The sequence below is a fragment of the Anguilla anguilla genome, chromosome 13 (assembly GCF_013347855.1).
Source record: "Anguilla anguilla isolate fAngAng1 chromosome 13, fAngAng1.pri, whole genome shotgun sequence".
In the NCBI taxonomy this organism is placed as follows: Eukaryota; Metazoa; Chordata; class Actinopteri; order Anguilliformes; family Anguillidae; genus Anguilla; species Anguilla anguilla.
Genome location: NC_049213.1, coordinates 4,071,927 through 4,093,703, shown reverse-complemented (window position 1 = coordinate 4,093,703; position 21,777 = coordinate 4,071,927). Strand labels below are relative to the sequence as shown.

The window sequence follows — 21,777 nt, the reverse complement described above, 5'->3', positions numbered from 1 at the left end:
GAGTGGGGGAAAGGGTGAGAGGGTGGGGGAGAGGGAGAGTGGGTGAGAGGGTGGGGGAGTGGGAGAAAGGGTGAGAGGGTGGGGGGGTGGGTGAGAGGGTGGGGGAGAGGGGGAAAGGGTGAGAGGGTGGGGGGGAGGGAGAATGGGTGAGAGGGTGGGGGAGAGGGAGAAAGGGTGAGAGGGTGGGGGAGAGGGGGAAAGGGTGAGAGGGTGGGGGAGAGGGAGAGTGGGTGGGTGAGTGGGTGGCTAGGTGGGGGAGAGGGAGAGTGGGTGGGTGAGTGGGTGGCTAGGTGGGGGAGAGGGAGAGTGGGTGGGGGAGTGGGTGGCTAGGTGGGGGAGAGGGAGAGTGGGTGGGTGAGTGGGTGGCTAGGTGGGGGAGAGGGAGGGAGAGTGGGTGGGTGGGTGGGGGAGAGGGAGAGTGGGTGGCTGGGTGGGGGAGAGGGAGAGTGGGTGGGTGGGTGGGTGGCTGACCCTTTCCAGGATAAGCAGGTATAGATAATGGGTGGATGTTTTTGTCATCCAGACACGTGTATTATGTAAAGAAATGTAAATGCATTTTAAAAGGTGCCATGCGCAGATGTTGCAATCAGAAAGCAGTCATTCTTATGACAGACCAGCAGGTGACAGCAGAGGTCATGTGTTCTCTTCAGTAAAACAGCTGGAACTCAATGAGAGATTAACCAATTAAGTGCAATCGGACCTCAGGGTCCCAAATCTACATAATCAACATGATAACAGATACCAGACAATAATCCCACATAAAAAAATCCCAAATTAATTCTAATACAAGATACCACAAATGTGCGGAAGCATTTTTATTTTTTATTAAAAAACTACTCGGGTAAATCACATGGACACAGACAGTACGATATTCAGCAGATAGCATTACATTGATTAAGAGATCATCAAATAGAACACTGATTTTCAACAGGGTCTTTGCCAGCTGTGACTAAATGTATCATAGCAACCATCCAAAAATACCGTTATGTAACACAGAAAGGGTGAAATCAGGTAAGGACGCAACATAATGGTGTGTGCAGCGGAATCAGATGGTACTGCCCAGGAGCTGGAGTTGAGCATTGGATACGTTAGAGAAGGGAAGGGTGTTAGAGTTAGGGTTAGGGGGCAGGGTTTGGGTTAGGGACTGCAGAAAGAAACTCCGCCCTTTTCCTTCACTGAGTTTTAAACAAAAGATGCACTTAGGTTTATTTGTATGACTGGCACCCTCCCCCTCCCCCTCCTTCCTGATTTTGCATATCTGTCAGCAGGAGCAAATTAGATGTATGGAAGATTTAATATTGCCCTTTCAAACGGCACTCACTTGCTCAGTGGTGCAGTACGTGCTTCTGAAAGACCGTAGATTGATGTAAACGTTAGCAGCGCTAGCGGCGTTAGCAGCGTTAGCGGCTGACGCAGCAGCGGCAGTGGGGGTTCTTTCTCCATTCCTGGGTGGTTTCCATCACGAATAAATGAGGAGTTTCTGAAATCGTGCTGCCAGTCGGTGGTTTTAGTCCTCTTGGAAAAGTGCGTGGTCTGTCTGCACAGTTATTATAAATGACTGAAGGTCTTATCACGCTGCCAAACCGAGCCCAGGAAGACGGATGTAGAAAACGTATGAATTTATCAGGTTCCTTTAGAAAATCTCTAAAATAGGCTAGCTTAAGGGTGATAATATATGATGGTAAACCCTGTATGTTCACATGGGCATCTGCTATGTCTTCTCAGCCCAAAACTGTATTCCAGGGCTTCAAACAGAGAGAAAGACACGCACACACGCATACACACACACACAACAGACTGAACAATGTAATTTCTAAAGTTGAGTAGACGTATGTCAGTAAAATACAATTCTGCAACAGAATGCTGATAATAATTTGTAACTCCATAATGCTGAAGGCAAGAAGAAATGAATACAAAATAATGCTATGAGGAAAGTCCCAGATAGCAAGCGACTCCGGGCCAGAGCTGCACCAGTCCTGGGCCAAAGTCAGCACTGACGGGTGGGAATCGGAGCGGATCCCTTACTTTCTGGGGTGCCTAGTCACTTAAATATTTGTTTACTGAGTAATTCTTGTACTGCTTAGAATTGTTTTTCCATGTTAGACCTTGACTGTGGTTGGTGTAGTGTGACAGGGTACGTCGGTCCTTACATTATAAAACTCAGAATCTGTTACATTAAAACATATTTCTTTGTCGAAAAATGCGTCCTGTTTCTACCCACTCCAAACTTTTTTTTTTTTTTTTTTACAGAAATCTGCAATAGTTTGCCCTTTTGACAGAAATACAAGGCTAAGACTACCACTATGACATGGCAGCTGAAGAGGAGGAAAGACGCTTGAGTGAAATGCAATTCACATCCCGTTACATGAAATGGCCACAGTGAACGTCTCCAAGTTACTACAACAGAAGGCTCACATCTGTGGTTTATGAAAAAGAAAACAATAGAAATTACATTTTTTGAAAATTAACTGATAATACCCAATCAATTATAATAAGAAGGTTCACAATAATAACGCAGTTATTTATTCATGTTTGTATTAATTCATTTCCCATATTTATTTGTGCTGTGGTCTTGTCCTCTCAGAAAACCATTTATCACCTTTAAGAAACGGTCACAGCGTAGCTCCACCGAGCATAGCCGAACAAATGTATTATTCTTGTGGAAAAGCGTTTGAGTATTGAGGCGGGGGTTTATCGGTCAGTGACGCGATGAAGCCTAGTTGAGAGGCGGGACTGGCCTAGATTTTTCCGTCGATGCTTGAATTAACGTACGTTTTTTTTCATTAATTCAGCGCACAGTCAACGAACTTGAATGTGGTTGCCTATCTGCGTCCATTCTGCAGGTCCACCAATCAGAGTGGAGTAAGCTGATTTTCTATAGAAGAATTGCCCGACGTGTTGTTATCCCCGCCCAGAAGGTTGTCTTTTCTCTTGATAGGCAAATGAGTCGCCATGGACAGTGTGACTGTCGTGAGTCAGAAATGAGAGGGAAATCCATTTACAAGAATACTTTGATTTAAATAAAAATACATTTGGACTAGAAACACTTTCATGGACCGGGAAACATCCTAAACCTAGAGGTCGAGTTGTGCAGCGTGCGTCAAATTCATAACAAATCGCGCGGTAAACGTTAACATTGGTGAACTACATCTCAGCCTCGTTCTGTCACTTTCCCAGCCAAGGTATCCAGGCAGTAGCAACATTGCATAATTTAGGAAAATCCTTATTATCTCTACCCCGCCTAGACAACATCAGTATTTGGCTGGCTGGCTAACGAGGCGTGCCATGCTAAATTCAGCGCGCGTGCATGGAAATGGATTCTGTATTAGTGTATTATGGAATTAGCTAATTCTGCGCCTGTCTCTCGTATCCTTGTTGGAATGGCATCGTGGACGACATTCATCTGCTTACAGTGGGGTGAGTGTTTCATACCTGCCGATGTAGTGTATAGCTACTCCAGCGTTATATCCATGTGTTGCATGGTATTTATTTAAAAATCGTGCGCCCCGCCTCGCTTGTAACACGGTCTGGTCTGGTAGCTAATTTTGTGCTGTCCGGTTCCCTTGTTTACCAGATGGGTCGGGACTAATTGCCGATTATACTAGAGTTGTTTTAACGTTGATTCATAAATTAATCTGGATGGGAAAATTCTGCGAGCCAAAAATATCTTGATTGTTACTCGAACTTCATTCGTTTGAATACTGATTCCAACTTTTAGGATCTCTGCATCACGTTCATTTTTGACGTCTGTCTCTTTTTTTGTACTCACTAGTCTCTGATTGAGACTGTGACAAACCCGAGCTCTTGTCTGTCGTGGGATTTGAAAAGGCATCACATTTACGCAGGCTACTTGTTATAATTTAGGCTAACCAGTGTTTGCCGGCTCACTGTTTATTTATTTATTTATCTTATTTTTTATTTGTATTCAAAAGTCTCACATAAAGGTGAACTTGCTTAACTTCCGAAGTTACCCATCGGCTCACTGTAACTCCGCGTTTGCCTGTTGTGCGCGTTCATACTCTGCTGCTTGTCGCAGCCCTGTCCCATCGGGCCTGGTGTTAATTATTGTTTTATCCGCTTAGAGAGTTATGCCAGCTAGCATCCTATGTTATTATCTGCGCTCTGTGTATGTTGTGTGCGCAGTAAGCCTTCTCTGCGTGTACATTTGTAGGTTCGTGTCTCCCGAGAAAGAGGCTTGGGATGTGTGTATTATTTTAGCACAATTTTAAAACTATACAGCGTACGTTCTTCTGTTTTAACAAGTTGGCATTGACCGTTTTTTGTTCAGTTTTTTGTTCAGTTTTTCTTTAAATATATGTAGGTTTTATAAATTGTCCTGGTGGGTTTGTATATGAATCTGCAAAGACTATGTCCATGGCCAAAGAATTGGGATGCAAATGAAACGTATTTATGACACATTATTTGGTATGTCTAACATATTGTTTCTCAGTGATGTTTATTTGAATGTTCGGCCAAATCAGGCCAGAGAACAGATCAGATGCTCCAAAAATTTCCTTAGCATGAGTATGATTGTCAGGTCCTATCAGGAAAGTCGGAAAATTCTCAGCAACGAACAACAGTGTGCTGTCATCCTCGCCCGTCTTGTTTTTCTGGTTCGGCTTGGTTTTTCGTGATGACTGTTCAGTGTGCCGCTTAACTTGCGCTTTCAGCCTCCATTCTCACGAAACTTAGGGGGGCGGTCTGGGAATAGGAAGCTGTTCAGTTTCATGTGCCGAGAAAAGGGGACCATGTATTATTATTATTCGTATTAGTATTAAGCAGCGCTATGTGCTTCACAAAGGAATAAAAATACATACAAAATAGAGGTAAAATATAATAATTACAAGAATAAGCCATCCTAATCTGATGAATAAAAAGCATGGTATGAAGCCTCTCACGGTTTTTGTGTTAAAACTGGTCCATCATTTTGATGCAGAGCAAGGATGCTCCAGCACCACAGCGCAGGAGCTTTGCCTCAGCAGATCTGAGAGCTCTGATTGGCTGTGTGACGTCACGGGTTGCGAGGCGTCCGCTCTCCATTTCGGGTAGCGCTGAGCGGACGGCTCCTGAGGAGGAAGGTCCTTGTTGGCAGTTATGCTAATACTCTGACACTCAGGTACCAGGCGTAGTCATAAACTCTTACGTGTCCTTGATTTTGGAGTCATCTCAACGGCACACACCCTGAGTAGTCCTACTCCTGGTTGGGAATGGAACTCTGTGTACATACTGAGGTGTGTTTTTGGTTTAAGGGTGGGGCACAAGGAATTAAGACCTGTTCCTTGTGTCTCGCCTGGCGTTCCCCGAGACCTGACTCAGGAGCTCCAAACTAAACTGGCCATTACCCAGCTAACACACAGTGTTCTCACTTGGCAGCAGTAGTGTGAGGACATCCTGTGTTGGCTAAATCTGTTTGGCTTCATCCGGTTTATATGATGTAGGCTGAGGCCAGGTTGGTTTGCATTTTAAGGGTGCTGTAGAACCCTGTAAAACCGGTGTGATTTCTCACCTTAACTGGCCTGAAACCCCCCTACAGTACGTCATTTTTTAAATAGAAAATTTTGACACACACTTTTGCCTGTGGTTGGTAGGCCTCCAAGGTAGGTGTCTGGACCTTTTTTACCGGTCAGAACTCATCTCCGACCGTTCCTCAGATCTGGGGGGTCTCAGGCATGGGGCTGGCTGAGCCTTTCCCTGTCAGATCTGGGGGGTCTCAGGCATGGGGCTGGCTGAGCCTTTCCCTGTCAGATCTGGGGGGTCTTAGGCATGGGGCTGGCTGAGCCTTTCCCTGTCAGATCTGGGGGGTCTCAGGCATGGGGCTGGCTGAGCCTTTCCCTGTCAGAGCTGGTTTATGAGACTTTAGACTCTGGACTTTAAGGCTCTCGGGCCTCCTGCCCGAGCTCTGACCTCCAGCCTCGGGCCGGGTTTCCACAGTGAGCTGCCGTAGCCCTTAGTGCGTTAGCCAGTACGCTGGGTCAGCCAGCATGTTGGGTCAGCCAGCACGCTGGGTCAGCCAGTACGCTGGGTCAGCCAGCATGTTGGGTCAGCCAGTACACTGGGTCAGCCAGCATGTTGGGTCAGCCAGCACGCTGGGTCAGCCAGCATGTTGGGTCAGCCAGTATGTTGGGTCAGCCAGCATGTTGGGTCATCCAGTACGCTGGGTCAGCCAGCATGTTGGGTCAGCCAGTACGCTGGGTCAGCCAGCATGTTGGGTCAGCCAGTATGCTGGGTCAGCCAGCATGTTGGGTCAGACAGCACGCTGGGTCAGGTTTGGAGTGATGCCCGGTAAAGAATCCGAGTTCTCCTGTCTCACTTTTAGAAAACTGGGAGCAAAGTGGTTTGTTTGTTTAGATTTCACACGGGCCTTGTGGTGCATCAGGTCTGTTGAATGACCAGGATTAACCTAAAATTAGTTCACAGATTTTGATAGCTAGCTTGCTAAAGCTTCCATGTGCTGTTGTGTTTTGTGTTTTCCCTTTGGAGAGTGGTAATGTAATAGGAAAGAGTGAGTGCATCTCCTTTCCTATAGCTGTAGTGGTCACAGCTTTCTACTGAACTTATTAGCTGTCTAGCAAGTTGTGTTCGGCACATATAGCTTAGCTTTGCAAACGACATCCAGATGTTCTGTTTTCTTCGTTTTCTTTAGTCTGCCTTTTAAGTCACGCAGAGAAGGAAAAACCTGATTAGCCGGCCTGATTGCCAAGTAGCTAGCTAACAAGTTGTTTGAGGTCTGCAGCACTCTGTCGCATTGTCTGCCCCAGCGGACGTTATCGATTAGCAGAACTGCGAGTGAACGTGTGAACCGACCGGTTGAGCCGTCTCAGCCCTCCGCGCTTCGCTCCTCTGTGCCAGGAGCGTTTGCTCGTGTCTGGAATCAGCTCAACCGCAGCGATGTCGGCGCCTTCCACCTCAACGCGTCATCAGGAATGCTCAGGAATGCTCAGTCGTTGAGATGAATTTCTCTTTGTATTCGGGGAGGAACTGAAACTGAACTGGCCCTCGACCCCCGGGTTGCCGTGGCAGCTAGCGTTCGTAACCTGCGGCTTCTCGGACGAGGCCGGCCTGTGGAAAAGCCCTGGAGTTTCCCTGAAACGGGTGTTTCCTGGGTGGCTGTCCTGAAGTTCCCTTTGGCTCCAACGACTGTAGCCCCTTGCTGGAAAAGGGGATGCTGGCACCGTGGAGAGGAACATTATCAGTGTTTATGTTTTAAACATTTATTCACTATAAATGGAAAATGTGAAGGCGTTCAGTTAGAAACTGGATATCTGCTTTTGATGAGTTTTATGATGCCTTCACCTCAACAGTCCATCATGTTTACAGTGTGTGTCCGGAGGCAATGTGAATAGCTCTTTTATTTAATGAATGTTGTTTACGTCACAATTTCATGTACTTAATGGTGCCTCGTTTCAACATTTAAACATCACGGCAATTTTAGTGATTTCAATCTTTTATTCTGATGAGGTGTTTACAAGCTACAGTAAACAGTGGCTGATTTATCTCAACAGATTGTCAGCATGGTTATTGTTTGCTTGTCAACTAACTGAAATCATTGTGTTTTATGATGCGTGGAGTTTTAAGTGTGCCTGTGAGCAGTCATCTTTGATCATAGAAAATGTTAATGTAGCAACAGCAAAATATCTTTTTTTATCTTCAGAATGGATTTATTAAAAATTGTATGTAAAACGTGCATCAGTATAGTGTATTGACTTTTATTCCTGGACAGTCCTGAAAATGCACAGATGTCGATAAGCAGTGATGCAGTTGGTGATGGAGAGAAAGAGCTGTCCTGAATCCCACAGTAGTCTGAGCTACAGTGAGCTTACTCACTAGAACCAGCTAAAAGATTTTTCTCTCCACAGCCAAACATGATGATTGGTTCAAATCAATCTGTGACCTATGGTTGCTCTCTGATTTGATCCAGCCTCATTCTCACAAGACTGAGGCTGCGTCCCAAATCAGTCCCTATTCCCTATATAGCGCACTACTTTTGGCATTAGCCATTTTTTAGTGTGTCCCATCTCAGAAACAAAATTGTAGCACACTATATAATGAACTACTTTCGCCCCACAATGCACTGCAAAACGTAGGGTACAAGCTATGTACACTATCCGGAAGCCCAACATCCCACAATACACTGCGGTAGGGCTTTATGGTTTTTTTCAACAAAGATGGCGGTTGGAACAAGTAGCGGTAGCTACTTGTATAAATCAAATGCAAGTTGTCCATAGTTATGTCAAATCATGAATTATATTTGCATATTCGATCCAAAAAAGTCACCAGTTTTCGTCAGAGTGCCAAGTGTAACGTTAACGGGTTTTCTCTGGAGAGCTGCTTGCTAGCTAAGAAGCTAGCTAATCTCGGCAGCAGTGCAACTCAAGCAAAACGTCATTTTCAGTCCCTGATAAAAGATTTTTGAACAGTATATTGGTATACATTTGGTCGATGCCAATATTAATGAATATTTAACCGAGAAATTCATACATACACGTAAAGATTACGTTCAAAAGATATTTTATCACAATTTTTTATCACAATTTTTGTTATTGTGCGACAGATATTCAAAAGATAGTAGCGGCGCAGGGTGATGACAACAGCGTCCCAAAGCAAACGTTCGTTCTGCTGCTCACTCCCTATATAGTGTGCTACATGTTTTCCACTATATAGGGAATAGTGAATGAGTGAACAAGTGAGTGATTTGGGATGCAGCCATAGTGAGTGAGCGTGACCCTTGACCTTTGACCTTTTGTTGTTCCCCAGCGCTGCAGTGTGTGGTGTGTCGCGAGGTGACTCTTCCCTCCGGACCCCTGTTCCGCGTGGCAGGGTTCCCCCTGACGCTGCCCTGCGTGGTGTCCGGGTACGAGGGCCCGCGAACGCAGGACTTTGAGTGGTTCCTGCACCGCGAGGACGCGGGGGGGCGCCAGATTGGCGTGGTCTCCACGCGGGACCGGGGGTTCCCCTACGCCCCCTACCAGCCGCGCGTGCGCTCGGGGGAGGTGCGGGTGGAGCGGGACGCGGGCGACCGGGTGAGGCTGGTGGTGCAGAGGCTCCGCCCCGAAGACCAGGGCCGTTACGAGTGCTACACGCCCAGCACGGACTCCCGTTACCAAGGCAACTACAGCGCCTCCGTCGTGGTCAAAGGTAGGCCCCGCCGTGTCTGTCCGGTGGCTGGGAGGCCTTTTCCACACCGGCAGGCTTCTGTTTGAAATGGCTGGCTGTTCTGCACAAGCACTTGAGTAGTTTCATCTTGATGTGTCGAACAGGTGTAAAAAGTACAGGTAGACAAAGTAGATTTCTTCTTAAAATATTCACAGGGATTGGCTAGTGTTCTGTGATTGGTGGGAAGTGTGTAGAGCTGGACACAGGCACAGGTTTTGATGGTCTGGTGTATTTTTCCCCTGGGGCATCAGTTGAATAGCCCTGCTGTAATCTCTTACTTCTCTTCCTCACGGAAGCCAGTGCATCTGTAAACGTGTTTGAGTTCATCTTCTTAGCTGTAGATTTTGATAGTTTGATGGCACTTTAGCACAATTTACCCGTGAATTATTTATGAATGAAACGGCTATGCATTTATCTTTTGAACTCTGATGTGTATCGCATTGAATATCCGGATATCTTCTCTTCCTGTCTCCTCATTTATCCTCCTACAATTTCCCGTCCTCCCCCCCTCTCTGTCCCCCTCCCTCTCTCTCTCTCTCTCTCTCTCTCTCTCTCTCTCTCCCTCCCTCACTGCTCTCTCTCCCACCTCCCTCTCTCTGCTGTCCCCCCTCTATGCTCTCCCCCCCCCCCCTTCTCTCTCCCTCCCTGTTCTCCCCCCCCTCCCTCCCTGCACTCTCCCTCTCCCGCTCTCTCTCTCCCTCTCTCTCTCCTCTGCCCTCCGCCCCCGGCAGTCATCCCCGACACCCTGCAGATCAGTCACTCGCGCGCTCTGATTGGCCAGTCCCTGATCGAGGGCTCCGAGCTGCAGCTCACCTGCTCGGCCGCCGTCCAGTCCAAGCAGCACACCCACCTGTCCGTCACGTTCGGCGTGCGGGGGGCGGGGCCGGGCGGGGCCGGCGGGGCGGGGCAGAACCTGACGGAGGTGGTGTCGTTCGGGCGGGACCTGGCGGTGGTCGCCGGGCGGGGCGGGGACTACGCGCGGCGGTGCGGCGACGGCGAGATCGCTCTGGAGAAGAGGCGGGGCCAGGGCGACGGGGACCGCGACCTGTACCTGATGAAGATGGCGGCCGTCGCCCCCGGCGACTCGGGGGCGTACGTCTGCGAGGCGGCGCAGTGGATCCTGGACCCGGAAGGAGTTTGGGAGCGCATCGCCCTGCGGACCATGGACCTGGGAACCCTGACCGTGCAGCCTTTGGGTCAGTCACGCACTCCCAGATGCTTTATCAATACGCCTCCTGACCTGGGATCAGTCTGGCCTTTTAGCTCATAATGGATAGGGTCAGAACACGGGCAGAGGATACTGATCTTAGATCTGCTGTCCTGCTGCGATGAGCTTCATGAACACTGATCTGGGATCAGTTTGGCCTTTTAGCACGTAATGGATAGGGTCAGAACACGGGCAGAGGATACTGATCTTAGATCTGCTGTCCTGCTGCGATGAGCTTTATGAACACTGATCTGGGATCAGTCTGGCCTTTTAGCTCGTAATATGGGCTGGAATAGAGGTGGGCAATGAGAGCTGTGTCTGTTTCTGGTTCTCATGCCAAGTTCTGGCCTTAATTATGTAATTAGCCCTAACGTTTTAACTACATTTCCTCAAAAACGCATGAATCACAGCTGAAGACTGTTCTTGCGTCCTTATATGAAATGTTTTCCTGGTCTAATCCACCAGTGAACCAGTGCTGGTGTATACAGCCAGTGAGCTCATTTAGCCTGGGTCATTTGTGGAAACGAAAACCATACAAACACACCAACCCCCCCCCCCCCCCCTGGCCTGGAATCGCTCACCCCTGGGCTAAAATACGGTTAGGATGTGGACAGCGAAGACTGATCTCGGATCAGCACTCCTAGTGTGGTATGCTTTATGAATACAGACAGCTGTCTGCAGCAGCTGTTTCTCCTGTGACTTAGCGTACGCTCCACAGTTTAAACTGCATAAACTCTAATGATGTTAAAGGGCTAGGAAACTGAAGTCTGTGAATGCTTTGCTGGTGTGTTGTTTTAAAGGGGAATAGCGCTGTATAACACTTCTGCTTCTCATGGCTGTGACTGATATTGTCCTTCTAATGAATGTGTCGCCCTTTTTCAATTAGCTATTTCATTATGTTAATATTTTACGCTGTTTTGTTGTTTTCCTTTACAAATGCAGGAAGTAGACCCAGGCAGTTTAGTGTCGAACTCGAGGATGCATATCATTGCGCGACTTCTGATGTGGGCGTACCTGCAGACAATAACATTAGGTTGGTCATAGAAATAGTGTAGTATGACTACTAGCTAGCGAAACCGAAAATGTTTGAGGACAAAGGAGATTTTGTTTTTGATCATGGGATTGTTGTGCTCTATCGATTCGAGCCGGAATACACAGAAGAAGAGCTGGCTAATTTGCAGGCTGATCGTGCAAGAGCGTGTCAGGAACGGGCCAAGATTGAGGAACCACAGGCTATTCCCAGGACAAACGGCAACTGGTGGTAGACATCCTATGTATCACAGACAGACGCGATAGCGTTAGCCAGCCTGCATAGTACCTACCTCGAGCGGTTCGACCAACGATGGGAAAACGGTGGGTACAGCTCTAGGCTTCAGACGGTCACCTTGGAAGTGGTCGCTGCATACCCTTAGTCCTCGTTTGCGAAGTTCTTCGGCTGTTATGTTGGGGTGTCTGATTACATCCAGCCATGTCTGGCACAAAGTTGCATCGCGTGGAAAACTATGAAAATGTGCTTTCAAGTCAAGTTTAACGGGGGCATTATAACAACCGGGTACAATGCACCTCATTATTACACCAATATCGCATCAAACAAAAGCTAGCGGACGTTAGTTTGTTCGATTTCAATGCTAAGTTAACAGAGTGTTTTGGTTCGCTTCTTCTCGATTTTGCCGCGAAACGGAATCGAAGAAAAAACCGGAAACCGTACTACTATGTGGCGCTAAAAAAAAAATTGGTCTTTGTTTCTAACGATAGACATTTAAAATGAAATAACTAATTGAAAAATGAAGGGCAACACATTCATTAGAAGGACAATATCAGTCATGAGAAGCAGAAGTGTTATAAAGTGCTATTCCCCTTTAATACCTTTTTGCATTCACTAACAACCTAGAGTCTAATGCTAGTGTACAGTAGCTCTGTGTCAGAACTTTATTACGCATTGAATGATCTCCAGGTTTGACTATACAATGGGAAAGCCTTGCTTATATTGCTTTTTTGTGTTATCTGTAAGCGTACTGCTCTATCCGGCGCTAACCTAGCTAGCGATGAGGAATGGTTTACATATGACGTGCTACAGATATGAATGTTAGTGATGTTAATATTAAGACGACAATCAGTTGTCACTTCTGGGGAATATAACCACAATTTGAATTCAGTTACCTGGACCTTTGAATATCTATGGTTGGTATATCTTTAAATATCTATGGTATGGTATATCTATGGTATCTTCTGTTTCTTCGCAAGGTTTCACTCGCAAAAGAGACATCCTGCTTACCTGAAGGCTGCCTGTAACTGGCAGACATTTTAATGGTTTATAAAGAGCTTCACTTTTTCTAGCTGCTGAAATGTGGGACAAGATCCTGGGCAATATTCATCAATGGTCTCAGGTTTGGAGGGCTGTTTGAGGATCAGTTTGCCGTTTTAGCTCATATTGGATTGGAAAACAGGTCCAGTTCTATTTGGGAGATAATCTGTCCTGTACTTACTTTGAGTGCTGTAGTGTGTGTGTGTGTGTGTGTGAGAGAGAGTGTGTATGTGTGTGAGTGTGCGTGTGTGTGTGTGTGAGAGTGTGTATGTGTGTGAGTGTGTGTGTGTGAGAGAGTGTGTGTGTGTGTGTGTGAGAGAGAGAGAGAGAGTGTGTATGTGTGTGAGTGTGCGTGTGTGTGTGTGAGAGTGTGTATGTGTGTGAGTGTGTGTGTGTGTGTGAGAGAGAGTGTGAGTGTGTGTGTGTGTGTGTGTGATGTCATAACGTGACTGATGTTGAAACCTGACTGCTGCTCTTTTTGCCTCCATTTTGTGCCAGATAAACTGTTTCTGTTTCTGGTTCAAATACGCTACATTTGAAAAAGACACACAGTATGTAGGAGGGAAAGTGGACTGGCTGTGGAAGCTGATGTCATCATTTCATTTCTCTGGCTTCTGTCCTTTTATTCTTTGTCACAGCGGAACTTCAGGCTGTCTGCGTACATTTCATAGATTAGTGAGGAGAAAACTGTCAAATTGCTTTTATTGTGTACTAACATTAATGCTAATGCAAGGAAAGCTAATGTCATTCGCTCTCTCATTCTCTCTCTCACTCCCGCTCTCTCTCTCTCCCTCTCTCTCTCTCTGGTTCCAGCTGACACGATGACGGTTGCCACGACGCCACGGGGGGAGGTCTCTCTCTTGGCAGAGTCTCCCCTCAGCCTGACGTGTGAGGTGGGCGGACTCGGGGCGTGGTCCCGCACCGCCCTGCAGGTGCAGTGGATGAGGCGGGCCGGGGAGGGGGCAGGGCGAGTGATGGAGGTGGCCCGTCTGAGCCCGGACGGGGTGGTGACCTGGGGGGACGACACCAGCAGGGGAGGGGGCGGCGCCGTGGAGAAGGTGGGGGAGGGGCGGTACTCCCTCCGGCTGTTCTCCGCCTACCCGACCGACGCGGGGGTCTACCTGTGCGTGGTCAGCGTCTACGCCGGGAACCCCAGCCCGGGGCCCGCCACCCCGCCAACTGTCACTCGGAGATCGGAGGGGGTGAGCGTCCGCCTCCAGACCAAAGGTAAGACCGAGCGGCAGACTGCTGAAGAGCTGGGGTGACCAAGACAGGTGACAATTAGACATGGAGATGAACAAGGCTAACTGAAGAAGAGGGGGCGGGTAGGCGAGCTAGCCGCGGGCTAGGACAGGAACCAGGAAACAGGATGAACGGAGAAATGTCGCTGAGGCTGGAGCCGAAGAAACGCAACCGGCTAGGCTGAAACAATGATCTGCCGATGAGTTGCGGGTGAACCGAGGATATATACCGTGATAAATGCGAGGGGTGGAAGCGGGCAGAATGCTGAGAGAGCAGGTGGGAGAAGTCAGCTGATCCGGGAGATCGCTGGAGCTGTCAGCGCGGGCATGCCTGCTCTGCAGGGAGGGAGCAGAGAGAGGACAAAGATCGTACGAACAAAGACAAGATGCGCGAGGCTAAACAGAAGACATGGGAAATGAGGGATAGGACACAAGGCTTAATATGGTAATATGCGTGCTAAGATTAATAAAAGAACTACATGAAGCCAGGAGGCTCTCTGAAAGGCAAATTGCCCGAGATGCAAAAAGTAATCTTAAACATTTCTTTCAATACTCTAGTAGGAAAAGGAAAGTCAAAGAGGATATCAGGTGCATCAGAAATGAAGGAGCATTGCTTTCTAAAAACAGATATAGCTGATGCCTTAAACAGGTTTGTTGAGAGTTTTACTAGAGAAGAGGTGACTAATAGACTGGAAGGCATATTCAGTACTCAGAATGTCTTATCAGATATTTAAATAGAGGATAAAGAAGTACTGGATGTATTACTTAAACTAATGACAAGTAAGGCAGCAGGCCCTGATGGCATATATCCAAGAGTACTCAAAGAGTTTGGTCTGATGATCTTTAAACCACTCGCAGGCATTTTTAGGCAGTCCTTAGAAACAGGAGAAATACCTAAGGACTGGAAGCAAGGTAATATAATACCAATATGTAAGAAAGGGGACCGTACTGATCCAGGAAGCTACAGGTCTGCCAGTTTAACTTGCATCACATGTAAAATACTGGGATCTAGCTTTAGAGACAAATTGTAGGTGTTTCTTGAAAATAGCAAACTCCTAAGGGATAGCCAGCATGGTTTTTTCAAGGGAAGGTCATGCCTGACAAACCTTCTGATATTCTTTGAAGAAGCTACCATGTGTTTTGATTATTGCTAGGCTTATGATATTATATACTTAGATTTCCAAAAGGCATTTAATAAGGTACCCCATGAGGGACTCGTGTAAAATGAAGACAGTAGGAATTAGAGGACGTATTTCAGAGTGGATTTGGACCTGGCTACAGGGTAGAACACAAAGCGCAGTAGCAGGAGCGAGATTATCAGAGCAGGATACAGCTGGAAGTGGAGTCCCACAAGGATCTGTGCTGGGACCACTGCTCTTTCTCATATATATCAATGACCTTGACAGGGATATAGAAAGTACATTGGTCAAATTAGCTAATGATACAAAACTGGGAGACCCAGCTATTAGTCTGGAATCTACTAAAGTAATCCAAGAAGATTTAAATACCATTCAGAAGTGGGCGGAAACCTGGTAAATGAAATTTTATATACCCAAATGTAAAGTTTTGCATGTGAGAAATTAAAACATTAGGCAGGATTACTCAATATGAAAAAGATTTGGGAGTAATGGTTGATCAAAGTCTTTCAGGTTCTAGGAACTGTGCTGTAGCAGTAAAAAAAAAAAAGGCCAACAAGATGCTAGGATAAATAGCCTAAAGTATTGAGTGTAAATCAAAGCAAGTTATACTTAGTTTATACAATACATTTCTGAGACCAGACTTGAAGTATTGTGTGCAGTTCTGGGGACTGTACTACAAGAAAGATATAGAGGCTCTGGAGAAGGTTCAAGGAAGGACAACCAAATGGTTTCCTGGTATGAAAGATAAAAGCTATGAGGAAAGACTTAAGATGCGTAATGTCTTCGAAAGGAGACTCAGGGGTGATTTGATTGAGGCATTTAAATTCATAAAGGTGATCAACAAAGTGAACTACAAGAGATTCTTCAGGTGGAGTTCTGTTGTGGCAGAAAAACTCTGGGGTCTTTCAAGACTAGGCTTGCTACAGGGTTAGATACTATCTAGTCGGTAGGTAATCAGAGCACTAATTTAGTCAAAAAAATGGTGAGCATTGTCGGGCTGAATGGTCTGTTCACCTCATTATGTTATGTTATGTTAAAATCATGGGCAATATTCATTAATGCTCTCAGGTTTGGAGGGCTGTCTGAGGATCAGTTTGTCTTTTTAGCTCATATTGGATTGGAAAACAGGTCCAGTTCTGTTTGGGAGATAATCTGTCCTGTACTCACTTTGAGTGCTATGGTGTGTGTGTGTGTGTGTGTGTGTGTGTTAGAGAGAGAGAAAGTGCGTTAGCGTGTGTGAGCATGTATGTTAGCGCGTGTGAGTGTGTTTGTGTTTGTATGCGCATATGTTTGTCTGTGCGTGTGTGTGTGTTTGGATGTGTGCTTGTTAGCGCGTGTGAGTGTGTGTGTTTGTGTGCGCATGTGTTTGTCTGTGCGTGTGTGCTGTCACGGAAGTGAGGATTAAGTAAAATATGTTTAATTTTCCAAACCCAGCAGTTTTAACCGTTCACACCATCGTTTGATGTCCTGAATATCAAACACAAGCGCATCAACAGTTAAAACACCTGAACTTATCCAACATGTAAAATATATTTATTTGATTTAATTTGACTATTATCATCATAAGATATCAATTAAATCGCATAATTTGATGACAGTCAGAGCAAACTGTTGGATCAAAAACCTTATCAAAAGGTGCAACTTGAAACCAGATTAAAATGAAGATTTAAAGATTGAAGTTACAACACATATTCACGTCTAATCTAAAAACGAAGTTCAGCTACTTAAACTACTTAAAACAATTAACGAAGGTTACAGACATGGGCAGTCACACTAGAAATGAATGAAAGAAGACACCAAACCACGGCTTGTTTGTCCAAAAGTAATCTAAGGGTGTACCAAGACTGAAATCCAAAAACCAAAAGATAGCAGAATATTCCAAAATATCAGTGATGAAATGTAGAACACCAGACCTCGATGCAGGAATCAGATGCCCAAATTAACTTCTAACTAAAAAAACTGCATATTTTATCTAGTGAAAGAGAGGAGGGGGGAGGGGGGAGGGGGATGGACACCCCCTCTGACACACACACACACACATGCAGATCCACACTCACACACACACACACACATGCAGATCCACACTCACACAGAGACACACACACTCACTGCTCAGACGGCCACCCCCCAGTTCCTGCTCTGTCTTATCTCCAGGCTATGCTGGCCGAGCGCTTTGAAGCTTCCTATGGCTGAGAACGGCCAAATGGTGAATCACGTGTCTGCCAGTGTGTGTGTGTGAGTGCCAGTGTGTGTGTGTGTGAGTGCCTGTGTGTGTGATGTCACACTGAAGTCCACAGACGCTCCTGACTCCCTCTCTCTCCCTCACATCCTCTGTTTTAGTCCTTCAGCAGACTGCTGCTCTTCTTTATGTATAAAACAATGTTTCAAAAACGCTACATTTGAAATAGAAAGCTGATGTCATTTTCTCTCTCTCTCTCTCTCTCTTTCTCTCTCTCTGTCTCTCACACTCCGCACTCCCTCTGTAGTTCCAACTGACAAGGTGACAGTTGCCATGACGCCACGGGGGGAGGTCACTCTCTCAGCAGGGTCTCCCCTCAGCATGATGTGTGAGGTGGGCGGAGTCAGGGCGGAGTCACGCTCCGCCCTGCTGGTGCAGTGGATGAGGCGGGGCGGGGCCGGGGAGGGTGGGGCAGGGGCAGAGATGGAGGTGGCCCGTCTGAGCCCGGACGGGGTGGTGACCTGGGGGGACGATACCAGCAGGGGAGCGGGCGGCGCCATGGAGAAGGTGGGGGAGGGGCGGTACTCCCTCCGGCTGTTCTCCGCCTACCCGACCGACGCGGGGGTGTACCTGTGCGTGGTCAGCGTCTACGCCGGGAACCCCAGCCCAGGGCCCGCCACCCCGCCAACTGTCACTCGTCGATCGGAGGGGGTGAGCGTCCGCCTCCAGACCAAAGGTAAGACCGAGCGGCTGACTGCTGAAATTCCTGCCCACATGAGCAGGGAGAATACTCCTTTGACTGAGTAATTGATTAGTAATGTCTAGGTGACACATTTTGAGAGAAATTCCTTTATATGACACTACCCCCATTCCAAACATTACTTTCTTACTTTTACTTAATTCCATGCTCCTTGAGGTCCAGCTGGTTGTCCAGGACCACCCCCAGGCTCTTTGCAGAGTGAGAGGCAATCACTGTGGTGCCATCGACCATGACTGAGAGCTCACGTAGTAGGGAGGTCTTGTATGGGAAGAAGAGCAGCTCAGTTTTGTTGAGGTTGAGCTTCTGGTGGTGGCTGGCCATCCAGGTTGAGATGTCAGCCAGGCAGGAAGATATTTTATCATTAACCTGTGAGGTAGAGGGGGGGAAAGAGAAGAAGAGTTGCATGTCTGCATAACAATGATAGGAAAAACCATGTGAATTAATGACTGAACCAAGAGATTTGGTGAATATGGAGAACAGCAGAGGACCCAGTACAGGTCCCTGTGGGACTCCAGTAACAAGGGGATGAGAAGCAGCGGCAGACCCCATCCAGGTGACCTGGTAGGACCTATCTGCAAGATAGGAAGCGAACCAATACAGGGCAGTCCCAGCAATGCTCATCTCAGCCAAGGTGGAGAGGAGTATTTTATGGTTGACCGTGTCGAAGGCTGCAGACAGGTCAAGAAGGATTAGGACAGAGGAGAGGCGTGAGGCTCTTGCAGTGGCGAGTGCCTCCACCACAGCCAGGAGCGCAGTCTCTGTTGAGTGCCTGGATCGGAAGCCAGACTGGTGAGGGTCTAGCAGGTTGTTCTGATGGAATTAAGTTCCCCAGCAAGCTACAATCTGACTAGACTCCTTTTTATACTGACTTCCTTTATAGTAACTTGCTTGCTCCACTGTATTTGGCATTGCCAGTTGACGGAAGGGATGAAAGCGCGAGGAAGGGGAGCAGTTTGCCTCCATCCATCTTTTATTCTTGAATTATGTTTTATTCTTTTTATTATTGTTGATGAAGTTTGCCAAACTGCGATGGTCAAAACACTTTCGCAAATTAACTTAATAGATGAAAGGTCCTGCTACATCATTTTGCATAATGCTCTGCTTTGTAAATGTGAGGTAATAAATGCTGAATTGCTTTGCGTATCATACATGAATCCCACCATTCAGTGCCATGTGGTGTCATGTGGTGTTGTCATGTGGGGATGAGGTGAAATTTGGAGCTGTTTGGAGTGTGAGAGAGCATTACCGGTACACAGGATCTATCCCCATATCAATCAGTCCTCGGGCTACTGAAGGTGCATGCGGTGCCTTCAGTACGTGTGGCTGTTCAGCTGTTTATTTAACCTTACCTGGGCCCTGGGGGGTTTATAGCGGGACTGCTGTGCACACGCAGTGGGCATGTGATCACTCTGAGGCACTATTTTTGCATAACAGGTTGCATCAGCGGTATGTACTGCAGCTGTTGTGCTTGTTTGGTTCAGAAGACGCACTCCTCTCGTCACCATTCCCTCTGTTTCCTCTCTTCCCTCTGTCGCCTTCTCTCTTTGTATCCCCCTTTCCTCTCTCTGTCTTTTCCCCGTTTCTCACTCTCTCTCTCGCTCTCTCTGTCTCTCTGCAGAAGTCAGCGTTTCCACGGTAGCGGAGATCCCCCCCGGTCCCCTGCTCAAGCGCGGGAGCACAGTGTCGGTGCTCTGCAACGTCTCCGTGACGACCGGCGGCCCGTTCCGGGTGGAGGTCCAGTGGCTGATGAGGAGGGAGGTGCCCGGAGGGGCGGAGGGGGCGGAGCCGCTGGAGGTGGAGGAGGGCGGAGCCACGAGGCCCCTGGCCGCGCTGACGCACGACGGCCTGGCCCGTTTCTACGGCAACGGGAGCGAGGTGAGCGTGGAGCGGCTGGCGGCGGGGTGCTACAGGCTGAGGGTCCACGCGGCGCAGCCCGAGGACCAGGGCCTCTACGGCTGCCTGGCCCAGGTGTGGGCGCAGGACCCCGGCGGAGCCTGGCGCAGCACGGGCGCCAGGGCGGAGTCTGACCGCGTGCGCGTCTACCTGTACTCCCGCGGTGAGTCCCCCCGCCCCGCCCCGCCCCGACCCGACCCGGAGCGTGCGTCTGTCTGTCTGTCTGTCTGCCTGCCTGTCTGCCTGCCTGCCTCAGTCTGTCTGTCTGCGTGAGTCTGTCTGTCTGTCCATCTGTCTGTCTGCATGTCTGTCTGTCTGCCTGCCTGTCTGCCTGAGTCTGTCTGTCTGTCCATCTGTCCATTTATCTCTGTATCCGTCTGTCTCTCTGTCTGTCCGTCTGTCTCTGTCTGTCTGCGTGAGTCTGTTTGTCTGTCCATCTGTCCGTTTGTCTCTCTGTCTGTCTGTTTCTCTGTCTGTCCATCTGTCTCTCTGTCTGTCTGTCTCTCTGTCGGTCTGTTTCTCTGTCTGTCTGTCTCTCTGTCTGTCTGTTTCTCTGTCTGTCTGTCCATCTGTCCGTTTGTTTCTCTGTCTGCCCCCCTGCCCCTGATTCATTTTATCATTTGACTGCGTGTGAAGCCAGCAGCCAATGGCTGTGAATTCTGTGCCTGATTTTGGCTTGTGCCAATATTCCATCCGCTGTGCTTACAACAGACCTTACATATCTCTCTCTCTCTCTCTCTCCCTGTCCCTCTCTCTCTCTCTCTATCTCTCCTTCCTCAACCCCTCTCTCTCTCTCCCTCTCCCTCTCTCACTGTCTCTCTCTCTCTCTCTCACTCTCACTCTCTCTGTCTCACTCTCTCTCCCTCTCTCTGTCTCACTCTCTCTCCCTCTCTCTCTCCCTCTCTCCCTCTCTCTGTCTCACTCTCTATCCACAGCAACGGATCTCATCCTCATCCCGCTGGTAGTGGGCGTGTCCTCTGCCCTTTTTGTGGGCGTGTTCATCGTCGCCACGGTGACCTGCTGCTTCATGAACCGATTGGCCAGGCAGCGTTCTCAGAAATAGGAGGACATCGGCTGGAGGGGCGTGGCACTTCATCCAAATTCAGACTGAAAAAAATAATAATTTCCAAATGGAAAATATGGTACTCTGTGGTTTACTTGAAATACAGGCTGTTCTAAAATGGGAGCTGCAGAATGCAAGAGATGTTTTGTATGTTTTTGTTTCATTTTTTTAGAATCCCAAATGACTCCTCCCATGTTATTGTTAATTTTGGGTTCAGGTTATGAAGTTTTCTTGGGCTTCAGTTTGAAAACAGACCTGGATTTGACGTGGTGTTAAACTCACTGTGAAAGACTAGTGTGTTTTTTTTTGCGCTACTATGAGGTAGGCACAGGTGTGTTTCCTTTTTTAAATTGTCTTTTAAAAAGTCTGCTCCTCCTGCGAATTTGGGAGGGTGTTCTGAGTTTGTTTACCGTACGCGTCCTGAGCCGGTGTTTGCTCGCGGGAAGTTGTTTGTGATAGGCTGTGATGTCGCCACTCCGTGTTTGTACAGAACTGGTTTTAGTGGGGAGGGTTAAGACTGCCTGCATTTCTACCCTGGAAGGGTAGAAATTAGAATGTGATGAAATATACTGTATATTGTGATGGAATATATTTTGTGTAAAAGTCCTTGAAACGTGACCGCAGGCAGCTTCACTGCATGCATCTGAATCCCAGACAGGGGCGCCATGATAATTGTTTAAAACCATTCAGCCCCATGTTAAGCACGTCTGGTTACTTGAAGTCTGTTAACTTGAACATAAACTGTGTTGCTTATCTGAAAAAATGAACAAAAATAATTTGAGGGTTAATTTTCTTTTCGTATGCTTTTAGAAGCGACAAGCACACACCTTCAACGGC

At 47.6% G+C, this 21,777-nt stretch overlaps 1 protein-coding gene across 2 annotated transcripts; it reads left to right on the top strand.

The window, feature by feature from the left end:
- Positions 1-2,918: 2,918 nt before the first annotated feature.
- Positions 2,919-21,716, top strand: igsf8 (immunoglobulin superfamily, member 8). 2 transcript variants are annotated; one of them, XM_035389591.1, is made up of 7 exons: positions 2,919-3,417; positions 8,755-9,135; positions 9,885-10,349; positions 13,479-13,892; positions 17,532-17,960; positions 19,603-20,040; positions 20,813-21,716. In XM_035389591.1, exons 1-7 carry the CDS (start codon positions 3,336-3,338, stop codon positions 20,938-20,940), a joined length of 2,337 nt encoding a protein of 778 aa, XP_035245482.1. In that variant the 5' UTR covers positions 2,919-3,335; the 3' UTR covers positions 20,941-21,716. The 2 variants fall into 2 exon arrangements, with proteins under 2 accessions (XP_035245482.1, XP_035245483.1); XM_035389592.1 differs by lacking the exon at positions 17,532-17,960 and having other exon boundaries at positions 2,920-3,417.
- The last annotated feature ends 61 nt before the right edge of the window (positions 21,717-21,777 follow it).